The 24301-nt window shown below is 42.8% G+C and overlaps 1 protein-coding gene and 1 pseudogene across 5 annotated transcripts in view; one reads left to right on the plus strand and one right to left on the minus strand.

Moving 5' to 3' along the window:
- The window catches only part of OGT (O-linked N-acetylglucosamine (GlcNAc) transferase), a 65617-nt gene extending 42158 nt beyond the window's left edge, over window positions 1–23459 (plus strand). For 4 of the 5 annotated variants that reach the window (XM_053579189.1, XM_053579192.1, XM_053579193.1 and 1 more), the window contains 4 exons: window positions 10793–10945; window positions 14844–15096; window positions 15344–15467; window positions 21173–23459. In XM_053579189.1, coding sequence (XP_053435164.1) covers window positions 10793–10945; window positions 14844–15096; window positions 15344–15467; window positions 21173–21347 — 705 coding nt within the window. In that variant the 3' untranslated portion in view covers window positions 21348–23459. Of the gene's footprint in view, window positions 1–10792; window positions 10946–14843; window positions 15097–15343; window positions 15468–16050; window positions 16154–21172 lie in introns of all 5 variants that reach the window. The other variant, XR_008377506.1, reaches the window with a different exon arrangement.
- LOC128577926 (TIMELESS-interacting protein-like) lies at window positions 12–9972 on the minus strand (annotated as a pseudogene).
- Window positions 23460–24301: the final 842 nt, after the last annotated feature.

Below are 24301 nucleotides of genomic sequence, written 5' to 3' on the forward strand. Positions count from 1 at the left end.
CCTTTAAAACCTCATAAAAACTCTAGGAGGGGTGGGGCAGGCACGTTAGCTCACACCTATATTCCTAGCACTCTGGGAGTCTGAGGCAGGAGGGTCACTTGAAGCTAGGAGTTTAAGACCAGCTTGAGGAAAGCATGACCCTATTCCTATTAAAAAATCAGCTAGGTGGGTTGTGTGCGTTCCTGTTGCCCTAGCTACTTGGGAAGCTTAGGCAGGAAGATTGCTTGAGCCCAGGAGTTTGACGTTGCTGTGAGTCCATGGTGCTTTAGCCTGGGCAACAGATTGATATTCTTGTCTCTTAAGATTAAAAAAAGAAAAAAAAAACTATTAGGTAAGTATCATTATTCCCTTTTTTTTGTTTTTTTGAGACAGTGCCTCAAGCTGTTGCCTTGGGTAGAATGCCGTGGCGTCACAGCTCACAACAATTTCCAACTCCTAGGCTTAAGTGATTCTCTTGCCTCAGCCTCCCAAGTTGCTGGGACTACAGGCGCCCTCCACAACGCCTGGCTATTTTTGGTTATAGTTGTCATTGTTTGGCAGGCCCAGGCTGGATTCAAACCCGCCAGCTCTGGTGTTCTGTGGCTGGCACCTTAGCCCCTTGAGCTACAGGCGCCGAACCAATTATTCCCATTTTATAAATGAGGAAATGAGTTCAGTTGAAATTGCCAGTGTATGTCATTGTCTACTTTTAAGCATTCCAGATTTAGCCATCAGGTTATAACAGTGTCTGTTGTTATGCCGACAGCAGTAACACAGCTCTTAACATGCCTGTTATTCCTATGAATACTATTGCAGAAGCAGTTATTGAAATGATTAATAGAGGGCAGATTCAGATAACAATTAATGGATTCAGTATTAGCAATGGTCTGTTGTGTTGTTACGGTATCTTGCTATTTCCTACTTATGGCTCTTATCATATGGTGGCACCACACACAACACAGAACCCATCCTTTGCCTGGCTGAATCCTATTTAGACTCTCAGTTCAGACATGTCCTCCAGGAATCTGTTCTGGAACTTATCACTAACCTTTCTATCCCTACTCCATTGGTACCTATCTTTATGCTTCTGTAATATTTGGGGCACATCATTATATTCAGCATAACATTATAATTCTCCACTGAGTTAAATTACTTTGGGTCCATGTGTTAACCATAGTAATGTATGTACTTAATAAATATATAGCAGAACTTCTGCAAGTTGACCACCCAAGGGACTGTAACAAACCAGTGAACATGCAGAGGTGGTCAACATAAGGAACTAGGCCTACTTGTACTGAGACATATATGTGGTGCATGTCTTGTCTATAGAGATTAATTAGGTCACCTTGAGATGGTCAGTGTGGCAAGGTCGTTAACTGTGGAGGTTCTACTGTATATATTCTTTTTTTTTTCCTTTTTTTTTTTTTTTTTTTTTTTTGTTGCAGTTTGGCTGGGGCTAGGTTTGACCCCACCACCTTCAGTATATGGGGCCGGCGCCCCATCCACTGAGCCACAGGTGCTGCCCTTTTTCTGTTTTTTTCTTTGAGACAGAGTTTCAAGTTGTCGTTCTGGGTAGAGTGCCATGGTGTCATAGCTCACAGCAACCTCAAATTTCTGGGTTTAAGCGATTCTGTTGCTTCAGCCTCTCAAGTAGCTGGGACTACAGGTGCCCGCCACAATGCCTGGCTATTTTTTTTTTTTTTTAATGGAGACAGAGTCTTACTTTATCACCCTCGGTAGAGTGCTATGGCATCACAGCTCACAGCAACCTTGAACTCCTCCTGGGTTTAGGTGATTCTCTTGCCTTAGCCTCCCGAGTAGCTGGGAGTACAGGTGCTCGCCACAACATCTGGCTTTTTTTTTGTTGTAGTTTGGCTGGGGCTGGGTTTGAACCCACCACCCTCGGTATATGGGGCCAGCGCCCTACTCATGGAGCTACAGGCGCCACCCAATGCCTGGCTATTTTTTCGTTGTAGTTGTCGTCATTTGGCAGGCCTGGGCTGGTTTAGAACTCGCCAACTCTGGTGTATGTGGCTGGCACCCTAGCCACTGAGCTATAGGCGCACCTATATTGCATTCTTGAATAAGTAGCTCTGCCAAAAGTCAGGCAAGGATTTTTGACTTCTTAGGAGTTAGGAGTTACATGTCCATATGTACCTGGCATACTTATATAATAATGTAGGGCAGTATTCAAATGTGTCAGTGTGTGGGAATTATAAAGTAATTGTGTATATAGAAGCTCAGAAATGGGCTTGGTGCCTGTAGCTCATGGCTAGGGCCCCAGTCACATATACACCGAGGCTGGCAGGTTCGAGCCCAGCCTGGGCCTGCTAAACGATGACAACTGCAGCAACAACAACAAAAAAACAGCTGGGTGTTGTGGCTAGCACCTATATATCTTTCCAGCTACTTGGGAGGCTGAGGCAAAGGAATCACTTAAGCCTTAAGAGTTTGAGGTTGCTGTGAGCTGTGACACTACGGCACTCTACTTAGGGTGACATAGTGAGACTCTGTCTCAAAAAAAAGAAAAAGAAGCTCTGAAATACGAGGAAAGACAGTCTTGGGAGAAGAGACCCATATAGAGGAGTAATTTGGCCTTGAAGGGTGTTATCTGGAAAAGATAGTTCATCCATGAAAGTAAAAGAATGAGCAGAAAAACACAACTACATCCATATGGGGAGGAGGAGGCGTAGTTTGGTGTGCTACCATCTAACGGGCACAATATAAGAGCTCAACTACAACTTGGGAGTCCACCTAAAAATTGTAAACAACGTAACCTCAGAGTTTGGTGTTGGATTGTTTCTTCTTTTTTTTTTTCTTTCTTTTTTTTTTCTTGTCACCTTCGGTAGAGTGCCATGGTGTCATAGCTCCCAGCAACCTCAAACTCATGAGCTCAAGTGATCCTTTCGTCTCAGCCTCCCAAGTAGCTAGGACTAGTTGCCCGCCACAAGGCCTGGCTATTTTTTTTGTTGTCCTTGTCGTTGTTAAGGAGGCCCCTGGTGTGTTCGAACCCACCTTCCTCAGTGTATGTGGCCGGTGCCCTAACCACTGAGTTACCGGCTGTTGGATTAATAGGGTTTTAGAACTTTTAGGCTAGGGCGGGGCCTGTGGCTCAAGGAGTAGGGCGCCGGTCCCATATGCCAGAGGTGGCGGGTTCAAACCCAGCCCCAGCCAAAAATCACATAAAAAAAAAAAAAAGATTAAGAACTTTTAGGCTAAAGAACAAGTTTCATACTGCAGTATCCCCTTAATTAAGATAGTGCTCCAACCAGTTTTCTTTTACCATAATATGACTATTTTCCCACAGTTTAATGACATGACTTCTAATGGTTATACCATTTTGCATCTTATGGATTCTGTATGGATTAAAAACATCAGCCTGGTGTGGTGGCTCACATCTGTAATCCCAGTGCTTTTGGAGGCTGAGGTGGAGAGATTGCTTGAGGCCAGGAATTTGAGGCCAGCCTGGGCAATATAGTGAGACTCCCATCTCTACAAAAAAGACAACAACAAAACTTTGGGTCAGGCATGGTGGCTCATATCTGTAATCCCAGCGCTTGGGAGGCCGAGATGGGTGGATTGCCTGAGCTCATGAGTTTAGACCAGCCTGAGCCAGAGTGGAGTCGTCTAAAAATAGCTGGGCATTGTGGCGGGTGCCTGCAGTTGCACCTACTGAGCAAGAGACTTGCTTAAGCCTGGGAGTTTGAGGTTGCTGTGAGCTGTGACACTACGTCACTCTACTGAGGGAACAAAGTGAGATGCTGTCTCACTTTTTTTATCAAGGGTACAAAGAATTAGGTCACACTGATTGCAATTGTTGAAGTCTGTCTTTATTTCTGTTTTTTGCACACTTGCAGCAGCAGCTGTTTATTACCTACTAATCATTTTATACAGTTGTCTCTATATAAAAATGAAAACTAAAGTGGATAAGTAGACTTAACTGACATTAATAAGTGATAAGCATAATTATAAATAACACTCAAAGTAGATAAATGCATTATTAATCCCAACCTTGCCAGATAACTGGTTAAAAGGTACATTTGTCTTATTGAAGGACTATCTAACCTCAGTGACATTTATGGATGAAAACAAAGTTCCTTTTTTATTTTTGAGACAGAGCCTCAAGCTGTCACCCTGGGTAGAGTACTATGGCATCACATCTCACAGCAGCCTCCAACTCCGGGGCTCAAGTGATTCTCCTGCCTCCACCTCCCAAGTAGCTGGGACCACAGGTGCCCGCCACAACGCCTGGGTATTTTTTGGTTGCAGCCATCGTTGTTGTTTGGCCGGCCCTGGCTGCATGCGAACCCGCCAGCTCAGGTGTATGTGACTGGCGCCTTAGTTGCTTGAGCCGCAGGCGCCAAGCCTTTTTTTTTTTTTTTTTCTTATTTCGGAGATAGGGTTTTAATTTGTCTCCCTCTATAGGGTGCTGTGGCATCACAGCTCACAGCAACCTCAAACTCTTGGGCTTAAAGCAATTCTCTTGCCTCAGCCTCCCAAGTAGCTGGGACTACAGGCACCTGCCACAGCGCCCAGCTATTTTTTGGTTGTAGTTGTCATTGTTGTTTGGTAGGCCTGGGCTGGATTCAAACCCGGCCAACTCCCTGTGTATGTGGTTGGCACCCTAGCCGTTGAGCTACAGGCACTGAGCCTAACTCCTTTTTCTTTTTTTTTGGCGGGGGGGTGGGGGGAGCCACAGGTACCGCCCCCTGACTCCTCCTTTTCATCCTCACCAGTTTTAAACCTCTTCAACTACCTGTGTGTATATTAACATGTCATTTCCTAGGGATTATTACTCAGTGACTTTGCCTGCCTTTTTTCCAAGGCCAATTGTTTCTCTTGATTCTTTGTTTTTGCCCTTCTGTTAGGCTTCTGTTTGACTCAAAAGCAAACTTCTCACTTGCAGATGAGTTTGTCAAAAAGGGATCTCATTCTGGGTGGCACCTGTGGCTCAAAGGAGTAGGGTGCTGGCCCCATATACCAGAGGTGGAAGTGGTGGGTTCAAACCCAGCCCCAGCTAAAAACTGCAAAAAAACCCAAACAAACAAACAAAAAAGGGATCTAATTCAGTAGCGGATGCATCGTGGCCATTAAATCCCCCTACCTCACATTGTTACCATCATTAACAAAATCGTCATGTAAAATAGGGAGATCAAGTTGAATTCATTTTAAATAGGTCTGAACCTCCTTTTTATTTCCCAGGTATTCAACTCTGTCGATAAAATCCTAAAATTGGGGTGGTGCCTGTGGTTCAGTGAGTAGGGCGCCGGCCCCATATACTGAAGGTGGTGGGTTCGAACCCAGCCCCGACCAAACTGCAACAAAATAGCTGTGGCGCGGCACCTGTGGCTCAAAGGAGTAGGGCACCAGCCCCATATACCGGAGATGGCGGGTTCAAACCCGGCCCCAGCCAAAAACTACTAAAAAAAAAAAAAAATAGCTGGGCGTTGCGGCAGGTGCCCGTAGTCCCAGCTACTTGGGAGGCTGAGGCAAGAGAATTGCTTAAGCCTAGGAGTTGGAGGTTGCTGTGAGCTGTGATGCCATGGCACTCTACCAAGGGTGATAAAGTGAGACTCTTTCTAAAAAAACAAAACAAAAAAAAACCCGTAAAATTGTAGTTTAGGGAAGAGCCTATGTGCCCAGTGTTCCATGGATCTGATTGGTGTTTTCAAGTCTTCAGCCTCATGGCGTTTACCTTTGAATTTTGCATTATCAAGCAGATTCCTTAAGGCTGGAAGCCCTCTCTGAAATTAATCCCTGAGCATCAGCTGAAGTATATTCCTTTTATTTTTTATTTTTATTTTTTTTTGAGACAGAGTGTCACTTTGTCACCCAGGGTAAAGTGCCATGGCGTCATAGCTCACAGCAACTTCAAACTCCTGCACTTAAGCAATTCTCTTGCCTCAGCCTCCCGAGTAGCTGGGACTACAGGCACCCACCACAACACTTAGCTGTTTCTAGAGCTGAGGTCTCACTCTGGCTCCGGCTGGTCTCGAACCTGTGAGCTCAGGCAGTCTACCTGCTTTGTCCTCCCAAGTGCTTGGATTATAGGCATGGGCCACCTTGCCTGGTAGTATATTACTTTTAACTGTTCTCTTTGGAGGTACAGGAATAGGTGCTTCATACCCTGATTTTTCATCAGGTTTAGGCCCTTCACCATCTTGTCTCTCTGGAGAAGCAGCCAGCAGCTCTCAACTCAGGCTCCATGAAGCCAGCACAGCGTGTTGCGCTGCTTGCCAAAAGTCCTTCTTATGATTGTATCCCACTCCCAAGAGGTGTGCCATTCACCATGACCCCATCTCCCTTCTTCCTCCCCTCTTCCCACTTGCTCATTGTCTTACCTCCACCCCAATGTTAGCTCATCTACTGCCTTCATATTAGAGTTGAGTACATTGGATTCTTGCTTTTCCATTCTTGTGATGCTTTACTAAGAATTTGTTCTACCTCCATCCAGGTTAATACAAAAGATGTAAAGCAGGGGTCCTCAAACTTTTTAAACAGGGGGCTAGTTCACTGTCCCCCAGACCGTTGGAGGGCTGGACTATAGTTAAAAAAAAAAACAAAACTATGAACAAATTCCTATGCACACTGCACATATCTTATTTTGAAGTGAAAAAACAAAATGGGAACAAACACAATCACACCGCCTCGTGGCCCGTGGGCCATAGTTTGAGGACCCCTGATGTAAAGTCTCCATCTTTAGTGGCTAATAGTATTCCATGGTATACACATACCATAGTTAGTTAATCCATTACTGGGTTGGTGGGCACTTAGGCTGTTTTCCATATTTTGGTGATTGTAAATTGAGCTGTGATAAACAGTCAAGTGCACATGTCCCTATGATAAAAGGATTTTTTTTTCTTCTGGGTAGATGCCTAGTAATGGGATTGCAGGATCAAATGGGAGATCTAATTTGAGTTCTTTGAGGGTTCTTCATACTTCCTTCCAAAGGTTGTGTTAGTTTGTAGTCTTACCAGCAGTGTACAGTGTTCCTTTCTCTGCACATTCACACCAGCATCTGAAGCTTTGAGACTTTGTGATGTGGGCAATTCTCACTGAGGTTAGGTGGTATCTCAGGGTAGTTTTGATTTGCATTTCTCTGATGATTAGGGATGATAAGCATTTTTCATATGTAAGCCATTCATCTGTGTTTTTTTTGGTAGAGGCAGAGTCTCACTTTATCGCCCTCGGTAGAGTGCCATGGCGTTACACAGCTCACAGCAACCTCCAACTCCTGGGCTTAGGCGATTCTCTTGCCTCAGCCTCCCAAGTAGCTGGAACTACAGGCGCCCGCCACAATGCCTGGCTATTTTTTTGTTGCAGTTTAGCCGGGGTCGGGTTTGAACCCGCCACCCTCGGTATATGGGGCCTGTACCCTACCCACTGAGCCACAGGTGCCACACCCCTACCCCCCTTTTTTTTGAGACAGGTGTTTTCCCCACACTTTCTTTGAGGATTTTTAGTTTCATACTTTAGATTTAAATCTTTTATCCATCTTGAATCAATTTTCTAAGTGGTGAAAGGTTTGAGTTCAGTTTCAGTCTTTTATATGTGGTTATCCAGTTCTCCCAGTACCATTTATTGAATAAGGATTCTTTTTTTTTTTTTTTTTTTTTTGAGACAGAGCCTCAAGCTGTTGCCCTGGGTAGAGTGCTATGACATCACAGCTCATAGCAACCTCCAACTCCTGGGCTCAAGAGATTCTCTTGCCTCTGCCTCCCAAGTAGCTGGGACTACAGGCACCTACCACAACGCCTGGCTATTTTTTGGTTGCAGCCGTCATTGTTATTTGGCGGGCCTGGGCTGGATTCGAACCCACCAGCTCAGGTGTATGTGGCTTGCACCTTAGCCACTTGAGCCACAGGCGCCGAGCCTGAATAAGGATGCTTTTCCCCAGTGTATGTTCTTGTTTGGTTTATCAATGATCAGGTGGCTATAAGAGGTTAGTTTCATCTCATGGTTTTCTGTTCGGTTCCAAATGTCAGTGTCTCTATTTTTGTACCAATACTATGCTGTTTTGGTCACTATGGCCTTGTAGTATAGCCGAGTGTCTGGTAGCGTGATACCTCTGGGTTTGTTTTTATTACTGAGAATTGCCTTGGCTATATGGGGTTTCTGCTGGTTCCATACAAAATGAAGAATTAGTTTTTCCAAATCGTGAAACTATGATGATGGTATTTTAATGGGGATTGCGTTGAATCTTTAGACTGCTTTGAGTAGTACAGACATTTTCACAATGTTGATTGTTCCCAGCCATGAGCATGATATGCTCTTCCATTTGTTAATATCGTCTGCTACTTCTTTTCTTACTGTTTCATAGTTTTCTTTGTAGAGGTCCTTCACCTCTTTTGTTCGGTATATTCTAGGTATTTCATTTTCTTGAAGCTACTGTGAAGGAAATTGTGTCCTTGGTTAGCTTTTCATCTTGGCTGATAATTGGCATATACAAAGGCTACTAATTTGTAGACATTGATTTTATATCCTGAGACATTGCTGTATTTTTTTCTAGGTTCATAATTTATTGTACAAATTGAGTATCACATGATGAGGTGACATTAGGTTCTCCAGGCATGGGAACTTAAAACATAATGAAGTATAGTTTAGAATCCATTTATATTCATTTATGTTACTTTCACAGGTGGAGTTTTTATTTTTTATTTTTTTGACACAGAGCCTCAAGCTATCACCCTGGGTAGAGTGCTGTGGCATCACGGCTTACAGCAACCTCCAACTCTTTGGCTCAAGCGAGTCTCCTGCTTACGCCTCTCAAGTAGCTGAGACTACAGGCGCCCGCCACCACGTCTGGCTATTTTTTGGTTGCAGCCATCATTGTTGTTTGGCAGGCCCAGGCTGGATTCAAACCCACCAGCTCAGGTGTATGTGGCTGGCTCTTTAGCCGCTTGAGGCACAGGTGCTGAGCCATAGCTGGAGTCTTTTTTTTTTGTAGAGACTGAGTCTCATTTTATGGCCCTCGGTAGAGTGCCGTGGCCTCACCCAGCTCACAGCAACCTCCAACTCCTGGGCTTAAGCGATTCTCTTGCCTCAGCCTCCCGAGTAGCTGGGACTACAGGCGCCCTCCACAACGCCCAGCTATTTTTTGGTTGCATTTTGGCCGGGGCCGGGTTTGAACCCGCCACCCTCGGTATATGGGGCCAGCGCCTTACCGACTGAGCCACAGGTGCCACACCTAGCTGGAGTCTTTATAATCTTACTTTTTTTTTTTTTTTTTTTTTTTTGGAGACAGAGTCTCACTGTGTTGCCTTGGGTAGAGTGCTGTGGCGTCACAGCTCACATCAACCTCCAAGTCTTGGGCTTAAGTGATTCTCTTGCCTCAGCCTCCCAAGTAGCTGGGAATACAGGTGCCCGCCACAACGCCCGGCTATTTTCTTGTTGTAGTTGTCATTGTTGTTTGCAGGCCCGGGCTGGATTGGAACCTGCCAGGTCCGGTGTATGTGGTTGGTGTCCTTAGCTGCTAAGCTATAGGCACTGAGCCAGCTGGAGTTTTTTAAGATGTTAACTTGAAGCATAAGATTATCAAAGGAGTGCTTCCATATGTAAATACATAAATCATAATACATAAATCATTCTACCTGTGAGAGTATAAGAATTGAATTTTTTTTGAGACAGAGCCTCAAGCTGTTGCCCTGGGTAGAGTGCTATGGCATCACAGCTCACAGCAACCTCCAACTCCTGGGCTTAAGGGATTCTGCTGCCTCCACCTCCCAAGTAGCTGGGACTACAGGCGCCTGCCACAACGCCCGGATATTTTTTTGGTTGCAGCCGTCATTGTTGGCGGGCCTGGGCTGGATTCGAACCTGCCAGCTCAGGTGTGTGTGGCTGGCACCTTAGCTGCTTGAGCCACAGGCGCCAAGCCACGAGTTGAAATATTTTTAATACCAGTGAACTGGAATCGGGCATCACTTTCTGGTCCTCCCATGATTCTAATCTCACCACCTTGTCAAAGCCACAAATTCTGCAGGCAGTGCCCTTCATCGTTCTTACATTGCTGTGTTTTTTGATCACTTCTAGGAGTCTTGTGGTTGAGTCTTTGGGGTTCTCTAAGTGTAAGATCATGTCATCAGCAGAGAACGAGAATATAAGCTCTGTCCCCATTTGGATGCCCTTTATTTCCTCCTCTTGCCTGATTGTGTTGGCTAGAACTTCCAGCACTATGTTGAATAGTACTGGCGATAGAGGACAACCTTCTGTGGTTCTAGTCCTAAGTGAAAAAGGTTTCAGTTTTACTCCATTCAGTATAATATTAGCTATGGGTTTGTCATAGATGGCTTCGATGACTTTTTTTATAAAAAGTTTTTATAAAACTTATAAAAATAAGTCAGGTGTGGTGGTACACACCTGTAGTCCTAGCTGTGCAGGACATTGAGGCAGGAGGATCATCACTTTTGTTGAGCCTGGGAGTTCAAGGCTACTGCAATGAGCTAATGATTGTGCCATTGCACTTCAGCCTTGGTGTGAAAAGAGTGAGACCTTGGGTGGCGTCTGTGGCTCAGTAAGTGGGGCGCCGGCCCCATATACCCAGGGTGGAGGGCCAAACTGCAGCAAAAAAATAGCCGAGCGTTGTGGCAGGTGCCTGTGGTCCTAGCACTTGGAAAACTGAGGCAAGAGAATCGCCTAAGTCCAAGAGCTGGAGGTTGCTGTGAGCTGTGTGATGCCACGGCACTCTACCGAGGGCAACAAAGTGAGAGTCTGTCTCTAAAAAAAAAAAAAAAAGAAAGAGTGAGACCTTGTCTCTTAAAAATTCGACTGTCTTGACTTTAAATAAATATAATCAACATTATTGTTCTTGTTCTAGATCAACAATAAGGCTGCAACTGGAGAGGAGGTTCCCCGCACCATTATTGTAACCACCCGTTCTCAGTATGGGTTGCCAGAAGATGCCATTGTATACTGTAACTTTAATCAGTTGTATAAAATTGACCCTTCTACTTTGCAGATGTGGGCAAATGTGAGTATACATAGATTCATTATTACTGTATAGAGATTAATAAAGATTCTGCATAGAGTCCGTGTTGCTCAGGCTGGTCCCTGTATTCCCACTTAGGAATTATTGTGTTCATTCTTAATCTTCAAGAGTTGTAGGTTTTTCAGGCATTTTGAATCATGAACCTTTTAAGTTTACATATTCAAAGTTTTCTGTCTAAGTCAGGGGTCAACGAAAGGGCCAGATGGTAAATATTTTCAGTTTTCTGATCTTTGGTTTCTGTTAAATTTACTCAGCTCTGCTGTCAAGGCTTTGACATAATGATGAATATGGGTGTGTTCTAATAAAATAATGGGGTGGTGCCTGTGGCTCTGTGGGTAGGGTGCCAGCCCCATATTCTGAGGGTGGCGGATTCAAACCCCGCCCCGGCCAAACTGCAACAATAAAAAAAATAGCCGGGCATTGTGGCAGGTGCCTGTAGTCCCAGCTACTCGGGAGGCTGAGGCAAGAGAATTGCCTAAGCCCAGGAGTTGGAGGTTGCTGTGAGCTGTGTGACGCCATGGCACTCTACTGAGGGCGACAAAATGAGACTCTGTTTCTACGAAAAATATATATTATTATTATTTATTTTTTTTTTTTTGTAGAGACAGAGTCTCACTTTATGGCCCTTGGTAGAGTGCTGTGGCCTCACACAGCTCACAGCAACCTCCTACTCCTGGGCTTAAGCGATTCTCTTGCCTCAGCCTCCCGAGTAGCTGGGACTACAGGCGCCCGCCACAACGCCCAGCTATTTTTTGGTTGCAGTTTGGCCGGGGCCGGGTTTGAACCCGCCACCCTCGGTATATGGGGCCAGCGCCTGACCGACTGAGCCACAGGCGCCACCAAAAAAAAAAAAAAAATATATATATATATATATATATATAATTTATAAAAACTGGCGGCATGCCAGATTTGGCTTACAGGCTATAGTTTGCCAATTTCTGGACTAAATTGATAGCAAAATCTGTCATCTCCATCCACCCATGTTTAACATTTTTGCATTATTTTAGAGTTATAACTAGAAAGGAGTCAATTTATATCATTAATTCTTAGTTCATTAGACCAGTTTGAGCAGGTATTGGACATCATCTATAACTTGCTCTTAGTCCATAGAACTAAAATAAAATGGTGTGGTTTGCCTTCAGGTAATCTGGAGATAATTCCTAGGTTCATTTTTTTCTTCTTCTTCTTTTTTTTTTTTTGTTTGGACAGACTCATTATGTTGTCCTCGGTAGAGTGCTGTGTCGTCACAGCTCACAGCAACCTCAAACTCTTGGGCTTAAGCGATTCTCTTGCTTCAGCCTCCCAAGTAGCTGCGACTATAGGCACCCACCACAACCCCGAGCTATTTTTTGTTGTTGTTGCTGTTGCAGTTGTCATTGACGTTTAACAGGCCCAGGCTGGTTTCGAACCTGCCAGCCTCAGTGTATGTGGCCGGCACCCTAACCACTGAGCTACGGGCACTGAGCTTTAGGTTTATTTTTTCCCCCCAATACTGTTCTCCTTTAAAGGAGAGGAGAGGGTAGAGAAGATGAAGCAAATAATAAGTACAGGTCTACTGTCCTTAATCCTTGCTTCCCAATGTTAAAAAAAAAATCTGAAAACTAAAAGGTTTTTTTTGAGACAGAGTCTTACTTTGTCACACTCAGTAGAGTGCTGTAGCATCACAGCTCACAGCAACCTCCAGCTCTTGGGCTTAGGCGATTCTCTTTCCTCAGCCTCCTGAGTAGCTGGAACTATAGGCGTTCACCACAATGTCTGGATATTTTTTTTATTGCAGTTTGGCCAGGCCCTTGTTCGAACCCATCACCCTCTGGCATCCTACTCACTGAGCCACAGGCACTGCCAAAAGCTTTTTCGTAAGTGTGTGGCAAAATTTGACATCAAAACTACCTGAATTGGGCAGTGCCTGTGGCTCAGTGAGTGGGGCGCTGGCCACATATATGGGAGGTGGCAGGTTCAAACCCGGCCCCGGCCAAAAACTGGGGAAAAAAACAAAACAAAACAAAAACTTCCTGGATTGACATTAAGCTATTTATCTTTTTTTTTTTTTGAGACCGAGTTTCACTTTGTTGCTCCTAGTAGAGTACCATGGCTTCATAGCTTGCTCACAGCAACCTGAGACTCTTGGGCTCAAGTGATTCTCTTACCTTTGCCTCCTGAGTAGTTTGGACTATAGGCATCCACCACAACTCCTGGCTATTTTTAGAGGCAGGAGTCTGGCTGTGGCTGAGGCTGGTCTTGAACCTGTGAACTCAGGAACCTAGCTTCCACAGTGCCCAGCCTTATTTCATCTTTTATTTAATCCATTTAGTATGAACATTCATGTGTCTCAACGCACAGGTACTAATGTGCTTGTTTACAAGGAGTTGCTACTGAGGGTGTTATGTAATATATGTATATTGTACTACTTTTTATTTATTTATTTATTGATTGATTGATTTTAGAGACAGAGTCTCACTTTGTTACCCTTGGTAGAGTGCTGTGGCGTCACAGCACACAGCAACCTCTAGCTCTTAGGCTTAGGCAATTCTCTTTCCTCAGCCTCCCGAGTAGCTGGGACTATAGGCGTCCGCCACAATGCCCGACTATTTTTTGTTGCAGTTTGGCTGGGACTGGGTTTGAACCCACTATTCTTGGTATATGGGGCCAGCGCCCTACTCACTGAGCCACAGGTGCCACCCAAAGTTTTCCTCTTTTTTTTTTTTTTTTTTTTTTGAGACAGAGTAGCCCTTGGTAGAGTGTCATGGTGTCACAGCTCATAGCAACCTCAAATTCTCAAACTCTTGGACTTAAGCGATCTTTTTGTCTCAGCCTCCTGAGTGGCTGGGGCTACAGGTGCCCGCCACAACACCCAGCTATTTTTTAGAGACTGGGTCTCTATTGTACCACTTTTTAAAAACCGGAATATTCTGAATTCACAAATACATTTGTCCTTATGAACTTACATGGTGCATTGAATAGATGTAGCTGTAAATTGGGAGTTGGTAAACTATGTCTTGTGGGTCAAATCCAGCCTACTGCCTGTTTTTTTTTGTGTGTTTTTTTTTTAGAGACAGAGTCTCACTGTACCGCCCTCGGATAGAGTGCCATGGCGTCACATGGCTCACAGCAACCTCTAACTCTTGGGCTTACGTGATTCTCTTGCCTCAGCCTCCCGAGCCGCTGGGACCACAGGCGCCCACCACAACGCCTGGCTATTTTTTTTTTTGTTGTTGTTGCAGTTTGGCCGGGCCGCCCTCGGCATATGGGGCCGACGTCCTACTCACTGAACCACAGGCGCCGCCCCACTGCCTGTTTTTATAAATAAAATTTTATTGGCACACAGCTACACCTACTTGTTTACACATTGTGTATGGCTGCTTTCAAGCTGCAATGGACGAATTGAGCAATTATGACAGTTTATGTGGCCCCAAAGCCAAATATGTTTGTTGGCCTTTAAAAAAAAAAAAAAAAATTTGCTGACCTGTGATTTATATTAGATGATAAAGTTAGGCACGTGCAAGCTAACTTCCTTTGTTGTGTAATGGTAGGGGATTTAAAATTTGAAATGGAAAATACCCATCTCTTTCAGAAAACCCATTGCCTGTGTCCGTTCCCACAGGAGGTAGCTGACTAAGATTTTGCCAATTAGTAACTTGTTCTGTGTCTTATAACATTAGTCTTCTCTCTTTGTTTCTATAACTCTCTGTGGAGAGGTAAGCAGAAGAGGAATAATTCAGTTGATCTAATTCATCTATGTGAAGGAAAGAGTTAAGTTCACAGTAGGCTTCTATCTCGATGGAAAGAATAGAGTGTGGTATGATTCTTAGAGACCTATGGGAGCCTTTTTTGAGAGGGGGAGATCAGCTGTTATTAATTATTTTCATTTTCCCTATTTTAGATTCTCAAGCGTGTTCCCAATAGTGTACTCTGGCTGTTGCGTTTTCCAGCGGTAGGGGAACCTAATATTCAACAGTATGCACAAAACATGGGCCTTCCTCAAAACCGTATCATTTTTTCACCTGTGGCTCCTAAGGAAGAACATGTCAGAAGAGGCCAGCTGGCAGACGTTTGCTTGGACACTCCACTTTGTAACGGGCATACCACCGGGATGGATGTCCTCTGGGCAGGGACACCCATGGTGACTATGCCAGGTAAGTTGCTAATAGATCATTGGAATCTTCTTTGCACTTTTAAAAATATCATTTAGTTGGAGATGCTTACAGGTGAAATAATTGTACTAGAAGCAACATTTAAGGAAGGATGATAGATTATGAAACTTGTTGAAGTCGGAACACTTGGTTCAATTCTCTTCATCTACATTGTGTGGATGGTTAACATAAATTGATAACTCTGTTATTTACACTCACAGGTGTGCAATTGTTATCTTTTGTATTACAGGAGAGACTCTTGCTTCTCGAGTTGCAGCTTCCCAGCTTACTTGCTTAGGTTGTCTTGAACTTATTGCTAAAAGTAGACAAGAATATGAAGATATAGCTGTGAAACTGGGAACTGATCTAGAATAGTAAGTAAGCTTTTCCATGAATATATTATGGTAAAGTAGAGAGAATATAGCTATAACAAAATGAAACCATAAAATAAAGGCAATAGACGGTGCCCATAGCTCAGTGGGTAGGGCGCTGGCCACATACACCAAAGCTGGTGGGTTTGAACTCAGCCAGGGCCAGCTAAAGTAACAATGTGAATTGCAACAACAAAAAAATAGCTGGGCGTTGTGGCGGGTGCCTGTAGTCCCAGCTACCTGGGAGGCTGAGGCAAGAGAATCGCTTAAGCCCAGGAGTTTGAGGTTGCTGTGAGTTGTGAAGCCACAGCACTCTACCCAGGGCGACAGCTTGAGACTCTGTCTCAAAAAGAAAAAAAAAGTCAATATAAAATAGGTGAATTAGATGTATGATCTCTGGATGGAAGAAGGATTTTTTAAACTCTCATAAATAGGTTTTACAATGTAAAGTGTAAGAGGCTTAAAAAAAATGAGAGAAAATTAAAAGACAAACAAGGAGAAAAAAATCTTTGTTTCATATGTTAGAGTATTAGTAGCCTGGCTATATAAAGACTGAAGAACATTTACATTTTAAATCCCCTAATAGGAAGCAAGAAAATGACCAAGATAACTCACTGAAGTGGAAGTACAAGTGGTTAACAAGAAAATGTTTCAGTCTCTAGGAGAAATGCAATTAAAATAATATTGAGGTATATCCATTATTTGCTTATAAAATAGTTTAATATGTCAATGAGGGAGCATTGAGGCACTGGCCTTTTTGTACATTGCTGAGGAAATGGGTATAACCCTTTCCTCATAGTTTTTAGAGGTTAAAAAAGGTCAGATCTGGCTCAGCGCCCATAGCTCAGCCATTAGGGTGCTGACCACATACGCTGGGGCTGGCAGGTTCAAACCTGGCCCGGGCCTGTTAAAAATTAGCTACAACTACAACAACAACAAAAAATAGCCGGGAATTGTGGCAGGCGCCTGTAGTCCCAGCTACATGGGAGGCTGAGGCAAGAGAATTGCTCAAGCCCAAAATTTAGAGGTTGCTGTGAGCTGTGATGCCAGGGCACTCTACCGAGGGCAACATAAACTCTGTCTCAAAAGAAAAAAAAAAAAGTCAGATCTTTGACCCTAATTCTGTCACTTCTTCACTGTAGCATAAGAAATAAAAAAGTATGGGTGGTGCCTATGGCTCAGTGAGTAGGACGCTGGCCCCATATACCAAGGGTGGCGGGTTTAAACCCGGCCCCAGCCAAATTGCAAACAAAAAATAGCCGGGCGTTATGGTGGGTGCCTGTAGTCCCAGCTACTAGGAAGACTGAGGCAAGAGAATCGCGTAAGCCCAAGAGCTGGAGGTTGCTATGAGCTGTGACGCCACAGTACTCTATTGAGGGCAATGAGGTGAAACTCTGTCTCAAAAATAAATAAATTAATTAAGAAGTATGATTTATCTGCTTGAAAGTGGGTGGGAATTAGAGGGGTGATGCTTAGATAAATGAGGCTTTTATCCATACAATGAAATGGTATTTCCTTTTCAGACTTTCAAACTGTCACCCTCAGTAGAGTGCTGTGGCGTCACAGCTCACAGCAACCTCAAACTCTTCAGCTCAAGTAGTTCTCTTGCCTCAGCTTCCCAAGTAGCTGGGACTACAGGTGCCCACCACAACACCGGACTATTTCTTGATTGCAGTTGTCAATGTTTAGCAGGCCTGGGCCGGGCTCAAACCTGCCAGCCTTGGTGTATGTGGCTGGTGTCCTACTCATTGAGCTGCGGGCGCCAAGCCTGAAATAGTACTTCTTTTTTTTTGCTTTTTAAAGAAAAGTTTTACAAGAACGTTTCATTTATTAAAATTTCTGTAATGTCTTTCAGAATAATAACATTCATTTTCCTTGCTTAAGTAGCATTTCAAGTGGAAGTACTTTTATGAAATAGTATTTTTTAAGTGAGGGTTTTTCTTTGGGTATCATGGTTGATTTTTTTTCCATATTTTTTTGAGAAGTAGTATATTATATAGGAGTTAAAAAAGCATGCTGTTTGAGTTATACTGCCTGAGTGAATTCAAGCTCTCCCCCTACAAAGCTTTGCAACTTTGGATAAGTTAATCTCTATGTGCCTTGATTTCTCTATGTGCAAAATGGAGTATAACGAAATCTTGTGAGGATTAAGCATAGTAAGCATTCAACAGATATTAGCTATTTATTTCCAAAATTTTCTCCATTGTAAATCATATATAATCTCGATGAACATGTTGAGCTTAAGCAAAGTCTTTTAATTTTTTTTTTTGTTGTTGTTGTTGTTGTTGCAGGTTTTGGCCAGGACTGGGTTTGAACCTACCACCTCTGGCATATGGGGCCAGCACCCTTCTCTTTGAGCCACAGGTGCTGCCCTAAAGTCTTTTAATTTTTATCGCTCCAAAAAAAAATCTTCATTTTTTAAAATTTAGCTTTCTTACTCTGCTCATGCCTTCAACACTTTTTTTTTTTTTTAAGAGACGCAGAGTCTTATTTTACTGCCCTCGGTAGAGTGCTATGGTGTCTTAGCTCACAGCAACTTCAAACTCTTGGGTTCAGTGATCCTCTTGCCTCCGCCTCGCAAGTAGCTGGGACTACAGGCACCTGCCACAATGCTCGGCTATTTTTAGAGATAACATCTCGCTCTGGCTCAGGCTGGTCTTGAACCTGTGAGCTCAGGCAGTCTACCCGCCTTGCCCTCCCAAGTGCTAGGATTATAGGTGTGAGCCACCTTGCCTGGCACTTTTTTTGTTTTTGTGTTGAGACAGAGTCTCAGTCTGTCTCTGGGTAGAGTGCTGTGGCATCATAGCTCACAGCATCCTCAATCTCCTGGGCTTGAGCAATCTTCTCGCCTTAGCCTCCCAAGTAGCTGGGACTACAGGTGCCTGCCAAAATGCCTGGCTCATTTTTCTATTTTTAGTAGGGAGGGGGTCTTGCTCTTTCTCAGGCGTGTCTCCAATTCCTGAGCTCAAGCAATCCACCCACCTCTACCTCCCAGAGTGCTAGGATTATAGGCATGAACCACTACACCTGCCTTTTGAGTAGTATTTCATTGTATGGATGTACTACAGTTTAACCATTCTCCTATTGACACACAGAACCTTAAATATTAGAGTATAGAGGCCTTCTTTAGAAGGTAGCATTAATAATGGACATGGTTGAGTTGAATGTAACAGCCATTTTGCTAGTTCTGTTGAAACAAACATAAAACAACTTTTTAAACTGGTTTCAAAAATGCATAGAAGTGTTTTAGATTCTGGTTCTACAGTAATAATTATTCATCTGAGAATAATCTCATGAAAAAAACACATTCAGAAGGGGAATAGAGGGAATTCTTCCCCCCCCTGTTTTGAGAATTGATTGCTTTTTCTCTTGCTGAACAAAACCGTAGTTTTGGTGATATTAAGAACTTTTTCTTTTTGTGAGACAGTCTCACTTGGTCACTCTTGGTAGAGTGCTATGGCATCTTAGCTCACAGCAACCTCAAACTCTTGGGTTCAAGTGATCTCCTACCTCAGCCTCCCAAGCAGCTGGCACTACAGACAGTCTGCCAGAAAGCCTGATTAATTTTTGAATGTTTTTTGTAGATATGGGGTCTTACTCTTGCTTAGTCTGGTTTCGAACTCCTGAGCTCAAGCTGTCCTCCTGCTTTGGCCCCCCAGAGTGAGTGCTAGGATTACAGGTGTGAGCTACTACTCTACCTGGCATTGAGCATATTTTTTAATTTCTAAGTACACAACTCAGTTCAAATACAGGTGGAAAATTATAGCAATAGACATAGCATTTATTTCTTCCCTTGAGTGTTTTCCTGTTTAATTAAAATCTTCATAAACTGAGTATTTCATCTTGTATTTGTACCTTAACTATTATAAATGATGCTTTAGTGAATATCTTTGGATGGTCATGTTGTCTTTGCATCTGATCATTTCTTTTTTTTAGTAGTTTGAGAAGTGTGGCTAGGTGCTAACGCCTGTAATCCTAACACTCTGGGAGGCCAAGATGGGTGGATTGCCCTGAGCTCACAGGTTCGAGACCAGCGTGAGCCAGAGCAAGACCTCATGTCTAAAAGCTGGGTGTTATGGTGGGCACCTGTAGTCCCAGCTACTTGGGAGGTTGAGGCAAGAGAATCGTTTAAGCCCAAGAATTTGAGGTTGCTGTGAGCTGTGACACTACAGCACTCTACTGAGGGTGACAAAGTAAGAGACTGTCTCAAAAGGGAAAAAGAAAAGTGTTATCAATAGATAGGTCAGAGGGCTCTGAACATTGAACTTTTTTATTTTTTTAAATGAAATTCTATTGTTTATTTTGTTGTTGTTGTTATCGTTGTTGTAGTTTGGCCAGGGCTGGGTTTGAACCCGCCACCCTGGGTATGTGGGGCTGGCACCCTACTCACTGAGCCACAGGCGCCACCCTTTTTTTTTTTTTTTTTTTTTTTGAGGCAAGGTCTCACTGTGTCGTCCTCAGAGTCAGAGGGCTCTGACCATTTAGATTTATTTATTTTGTTTTTTTTTAGACAGGGTCTCACTATGTCATCCTCAGTAGAGTGCTGTGGTGTAATAGCTCACTGCAACCTCAAACTCTTGGACTTAAGCAATTCTCTCGCCTCAGCCTCCCAAGTAGCTGGGACTATAGGGGCCTGCCTGGCTATTTTTTTTTTTTTTTTTTTGAGGCAGAGCCTCAAGCTGTTGCCCTGGGTTGAGTGCTGTGGCATCACAGCTCACAGCAACCTCCATCTCCTGGGCTCAAGTGATTCTCCTGCCTCCGCCTCCCAAGTAGCTGGGACTATAGGTACCCACTACAACGCTTGGCTATTTTTTGGTTGCAGCCGTCATTGTTGTTTGGCGGGCCTGGGCTGGATTCGAACCTGCCAGCTCAGGTGTATGTGGCTGGTGCCTTAGCTGCTTGAGCCACAGGCGCTGAGCCCCGGCCATTTTTTTTTTTTTTTTTTTTTGTTAACAGTTGTCATTGTTGTTTAGCAGGTCTAGGCTGGATTTAGCAGGCCAGGGCTGGGTTCGAAACCGCCAGCTTGTGTGTATGTGCCCAGCACTCTTAACCACCAAGCTACGAGTGCTGAGCCTTAAACTTCTTAATACACACATTGCTACTACAAAGTAAACAGTTTGTATTCTAAAACATAGTACATTGACATTCCATTGTCAATTCTTTTTTATTTTAAAGTTAGAAACGAGGTGCAATGGAGAAAGCATGATATCCCTTGGATATGCTTATTTAGAAAAGAGCTAACTTTTTTCAGAGGACATGGGGGTAAACTTGGTTGTAAGTTTTAGCATTATGTTAGCTGTGACCCTTCACTTTTTTGGCATTGAGGTAATAGACCAATCAGAGAAGAAGATAGCAGGCCAGGCATGGTGGCTCACACCTGTAATCTTAGCACACTGGGAAGCCAAGGCAGGTGGATTGCCTGAGTTTACGAGTTCGAAATCAGCCTGAGCAAAAGTAAAACCCCCGTCTCTGTTAAAAATAGAAAAACTGAGGCAAGAGGATTGCTTGAGCCCGAGTTGGAATGTTGTGCGCTATGATGCTACAGCACTCTACCCAGGTAGCAGCTTGAGAGTCTGTCTCAAAAAAAAAGAAGATAGCATGAAGGTTATTATTCATGTATTTTACAATAAAGGTGACTATTTATAGGGTTTATAGTTCTGAGTTTCTCTTCTGATTTGTAAACTTGGTTTTCTTTTTTTATTACCCAGTCTGAAGAAAATTCGTGGCAAAGTTTGGAAGCAGAGAATATCTAGCCCTCTGTTCAACACCAAACAATACACAGTGGAACTAGAACGGCTCTATCTACAGATGTGGGAGCATTATGCAGCTGGCAACAAACCTGACCACATGATTAAGCCTGTTGAAGTCACTGAGTCAGCCTAAATAAAGACTGTGCACAGGAGAATTATCCCCAATCCTGAGCCTCAACCTTCTAGGGGAAAGGGAAATAGATAACATACTTTTTATCTATACAATACCATGTTTCAGATGGGTGACAGAATAATGATAATAGAATAGCACAGCCAGACTTGCTTCCTGCCTGATAGGGAGAGACACAAGAGATGGGAAACTGCTGTTCACAAGGAATCTCCATAGAATTTTGCAGCAACCAGCTGGTGCGTAGGTCTGGAAGTTCTGTTCTCCCTTGGTCTTCCATGGGATGGTTAGTGTGAAGGGGAGATACAGATTGTCCAGGCGTGTTTTGTGATTCTATGGATTGATTGAGTCTTCTGAATTAAGTTTTTTTCTTTATATTTTGGGTATTCGAGCTTTTAAAAATGTTTCGTTTCAGGTGTTTTTATTCATGTGCTGTGTATATGATTCTCTTGAGAATAAGGTTTTAAGCTAAAATGTTACTCCCTTTTTTAGTTTCTGAACTCTGACAGATCAATGGGGACTTGCTGGTGTAGTCTTTTTATAGGTTTTATAAACCACTTGAGCCTATATCAGTTGTTTTAGTGTCTGACCTGATGTTTGGAGCTATCAGTGATTTGTTGGTTTAGATGAGGTAACTAGATGATGACTCAAAGAATTTTCTGCTCCATTTCCTTCTCTCCTTCCCTCCTTAAAATTTCTCCTGTAACTCAGTTAACAAAAACCAAGTCTGTTTCAAAATATCCCAGAGTGTTTCTCTTAAACATACCATCTGGTGCCAAATGAAGGTTCTTAGGAGTGATTATTAATTATGAAGGGCACAGTCGTGGTACTATCATTGATAATAATACAGATTTTTTTTTTTTGCCTAATTTTGACCTATTTCAGCAGTGTTTTATCCCTGATTGCCCCTTCTATGCTGCTTCCAAAAGTAATAGTGTGTGATAAGATTTTTACCTTCCTTTCTAGAGTTTTTTTTTTTTTTTTTAAGTGAGTCCTGTTCTTCCTATTTCTTTCAGCAGAAATGAAATCCCAGGTAAGTATAAGTATTCAAATATTTGATCAGTAAGTTGCAGTTATCTTCAGTATATTAGGTAACTTTCACTGAGAAACATAGGTAAGATCTCTGAAGGACCATTGTGCATACAAGTAATTATTTTTCAGACTTTGTAGGGTATTATAATAATTGTGTTCCAGACTTGAGGTCTTAGAGTCTGTACTGATTCAGCTTCAGTAGTAGCAGACTGCACTGCTACTTGGTTTGGAGTATAAATTAGACTTTAGCCATACTGGAGCTTGAGTTATTGGTATTAAAAACCATAGGAATAAAATTATCGAATTTCAACAAAGGGTTGAGGGCTTGGGGCTTAAGCCAACATATGAATATATGTTTTATCTTGCTGTACTGCACTTATGCTATCCAGTTGCAGATAATTTTTTGTCTGCTAGTAGTGTTCTAGATTATAATGTCTTTCCAAAGCTCTGAGGCAGTGCATCTATTGTGTAGTTGCAGCTGATGCCTGAATGTATCCTAGCTGACAAATTATTAATAAGAACTTGAATTTCTGAAAGATTCTTATTGCTAACCAAATTCTGAGCGAGGATTCTTAAATGTAATTCTGAACCTGAATTACATGTTAATGAACTGTGTACCTTTTAATAATGTAAATCAAGGAACATCAGTTAAGGGATTTCTTAATTTATTTTTTACCTGGTTTAAATATCAGTTAAAGGTTACCAGCATGGTTGCAAATAAACTGATATTCGGCGTTCACAGAACTACTTAATGTGGAATAGGAAAATATACTTCCAATGCCCTCAAGGCTGTTACCTTACAGCCATTTTACATAGCACATCATTCCTCCTATAGGGATGGACTTTTTCCTGGCACGTGAAGTAGCCGCTCTGGTTGAAGCTTTGCTTATTGTAACAGGCTTTTGTTTCCAGGTTGACATGTCTGTGGAAGACTTAATTCTGAATAGAGATATAGATATTACTGGAAACTAATTGTTTTTTCTATTGTACTCTGCTTTGTCAGAAAAGTAAAACATTTAATTGTGCTACAGAAATTCTGATATTGTCTTGCGATCTTTAAACAATAAATGAGTGATTTCCCCTTAATATGGCTGGTGTATTTTGTGTCCTGTTGGACTAAGTAACATGGTCATCCACATCCAATGATGAAAGCTACTTTTTTTTTTTTTTTGAGACAGAGTCTGTTGCCTTGGGTAGAGTACCCTGGCATCATAGCTCACAGCAACCTCAAACTCTTGGACTTAAGTGATCCACTTGGCTCAGCCTACCGAGTAGCTGGGACTATAGGTGCTGAGCACAATGGCCAGCTAGTTTTTGTGTTTTTAGTAGAGACAGGGTCCCAATCTTGCTCTGACTGGTCTTGAACTCCTTAGCTCAGGCATCCCAGTGTGTTCAGATTACAGGCATGAGCCACTGTGTCTGGCTGAAACCTACATTTAAATAGCTCCAAAGAACCAGTTTTCCCTACTGTAGCTATCATATTAAGAATTGTTTTTGCCAAGTCTGGTGGAGGGGCATATCAATGTATATGGGATCAGAACAAGCTGTTTGGCTGCCAGTTTTCTCAGATATATGAATGAGGGGGAAAAGTTTTTCAATGTCTTAGCACAATAACTAAGAAAATGCCGGGAAGGCTATGCTAAAAAAAAAAAATTTAGGTAATTTCCCAACTTCTGTGGATTGTGCCCTCAAAGTCCTAATGTGGACTAATGTATTTATTTCCTAAAAGATGGTGTGGGAAAAAGGGTGCCCAGTAGCCTACTCATAAAAGTTTTTACTTCCACCATCTTATGCATAATAATACGCATCAGTTATTTCCAGTGTTCTTCAGTTCCTGCCTCAGTCTAAGGGGGTTTGTTAACTGTAATAAACTTGTGATTTGTTAACTGCTTGTTTTTTTTTTTTTTGTTGTTGTTTGTTTCTTTGAG

The sequence above is a fragment of the Nycticebus coucang genome, chromosome X (assembly GCF_027406575.1).
Source record: "Nycticebus coucang isolate mNycCou1 chromosome X, mNycCou1.pri, whole genome shotgun sequence".
NCBI lineage: Eukaryota > Metazoa > Chordata > Mammalia > Primates > Lorisidae > Nycticebus > Nycticebus coucang.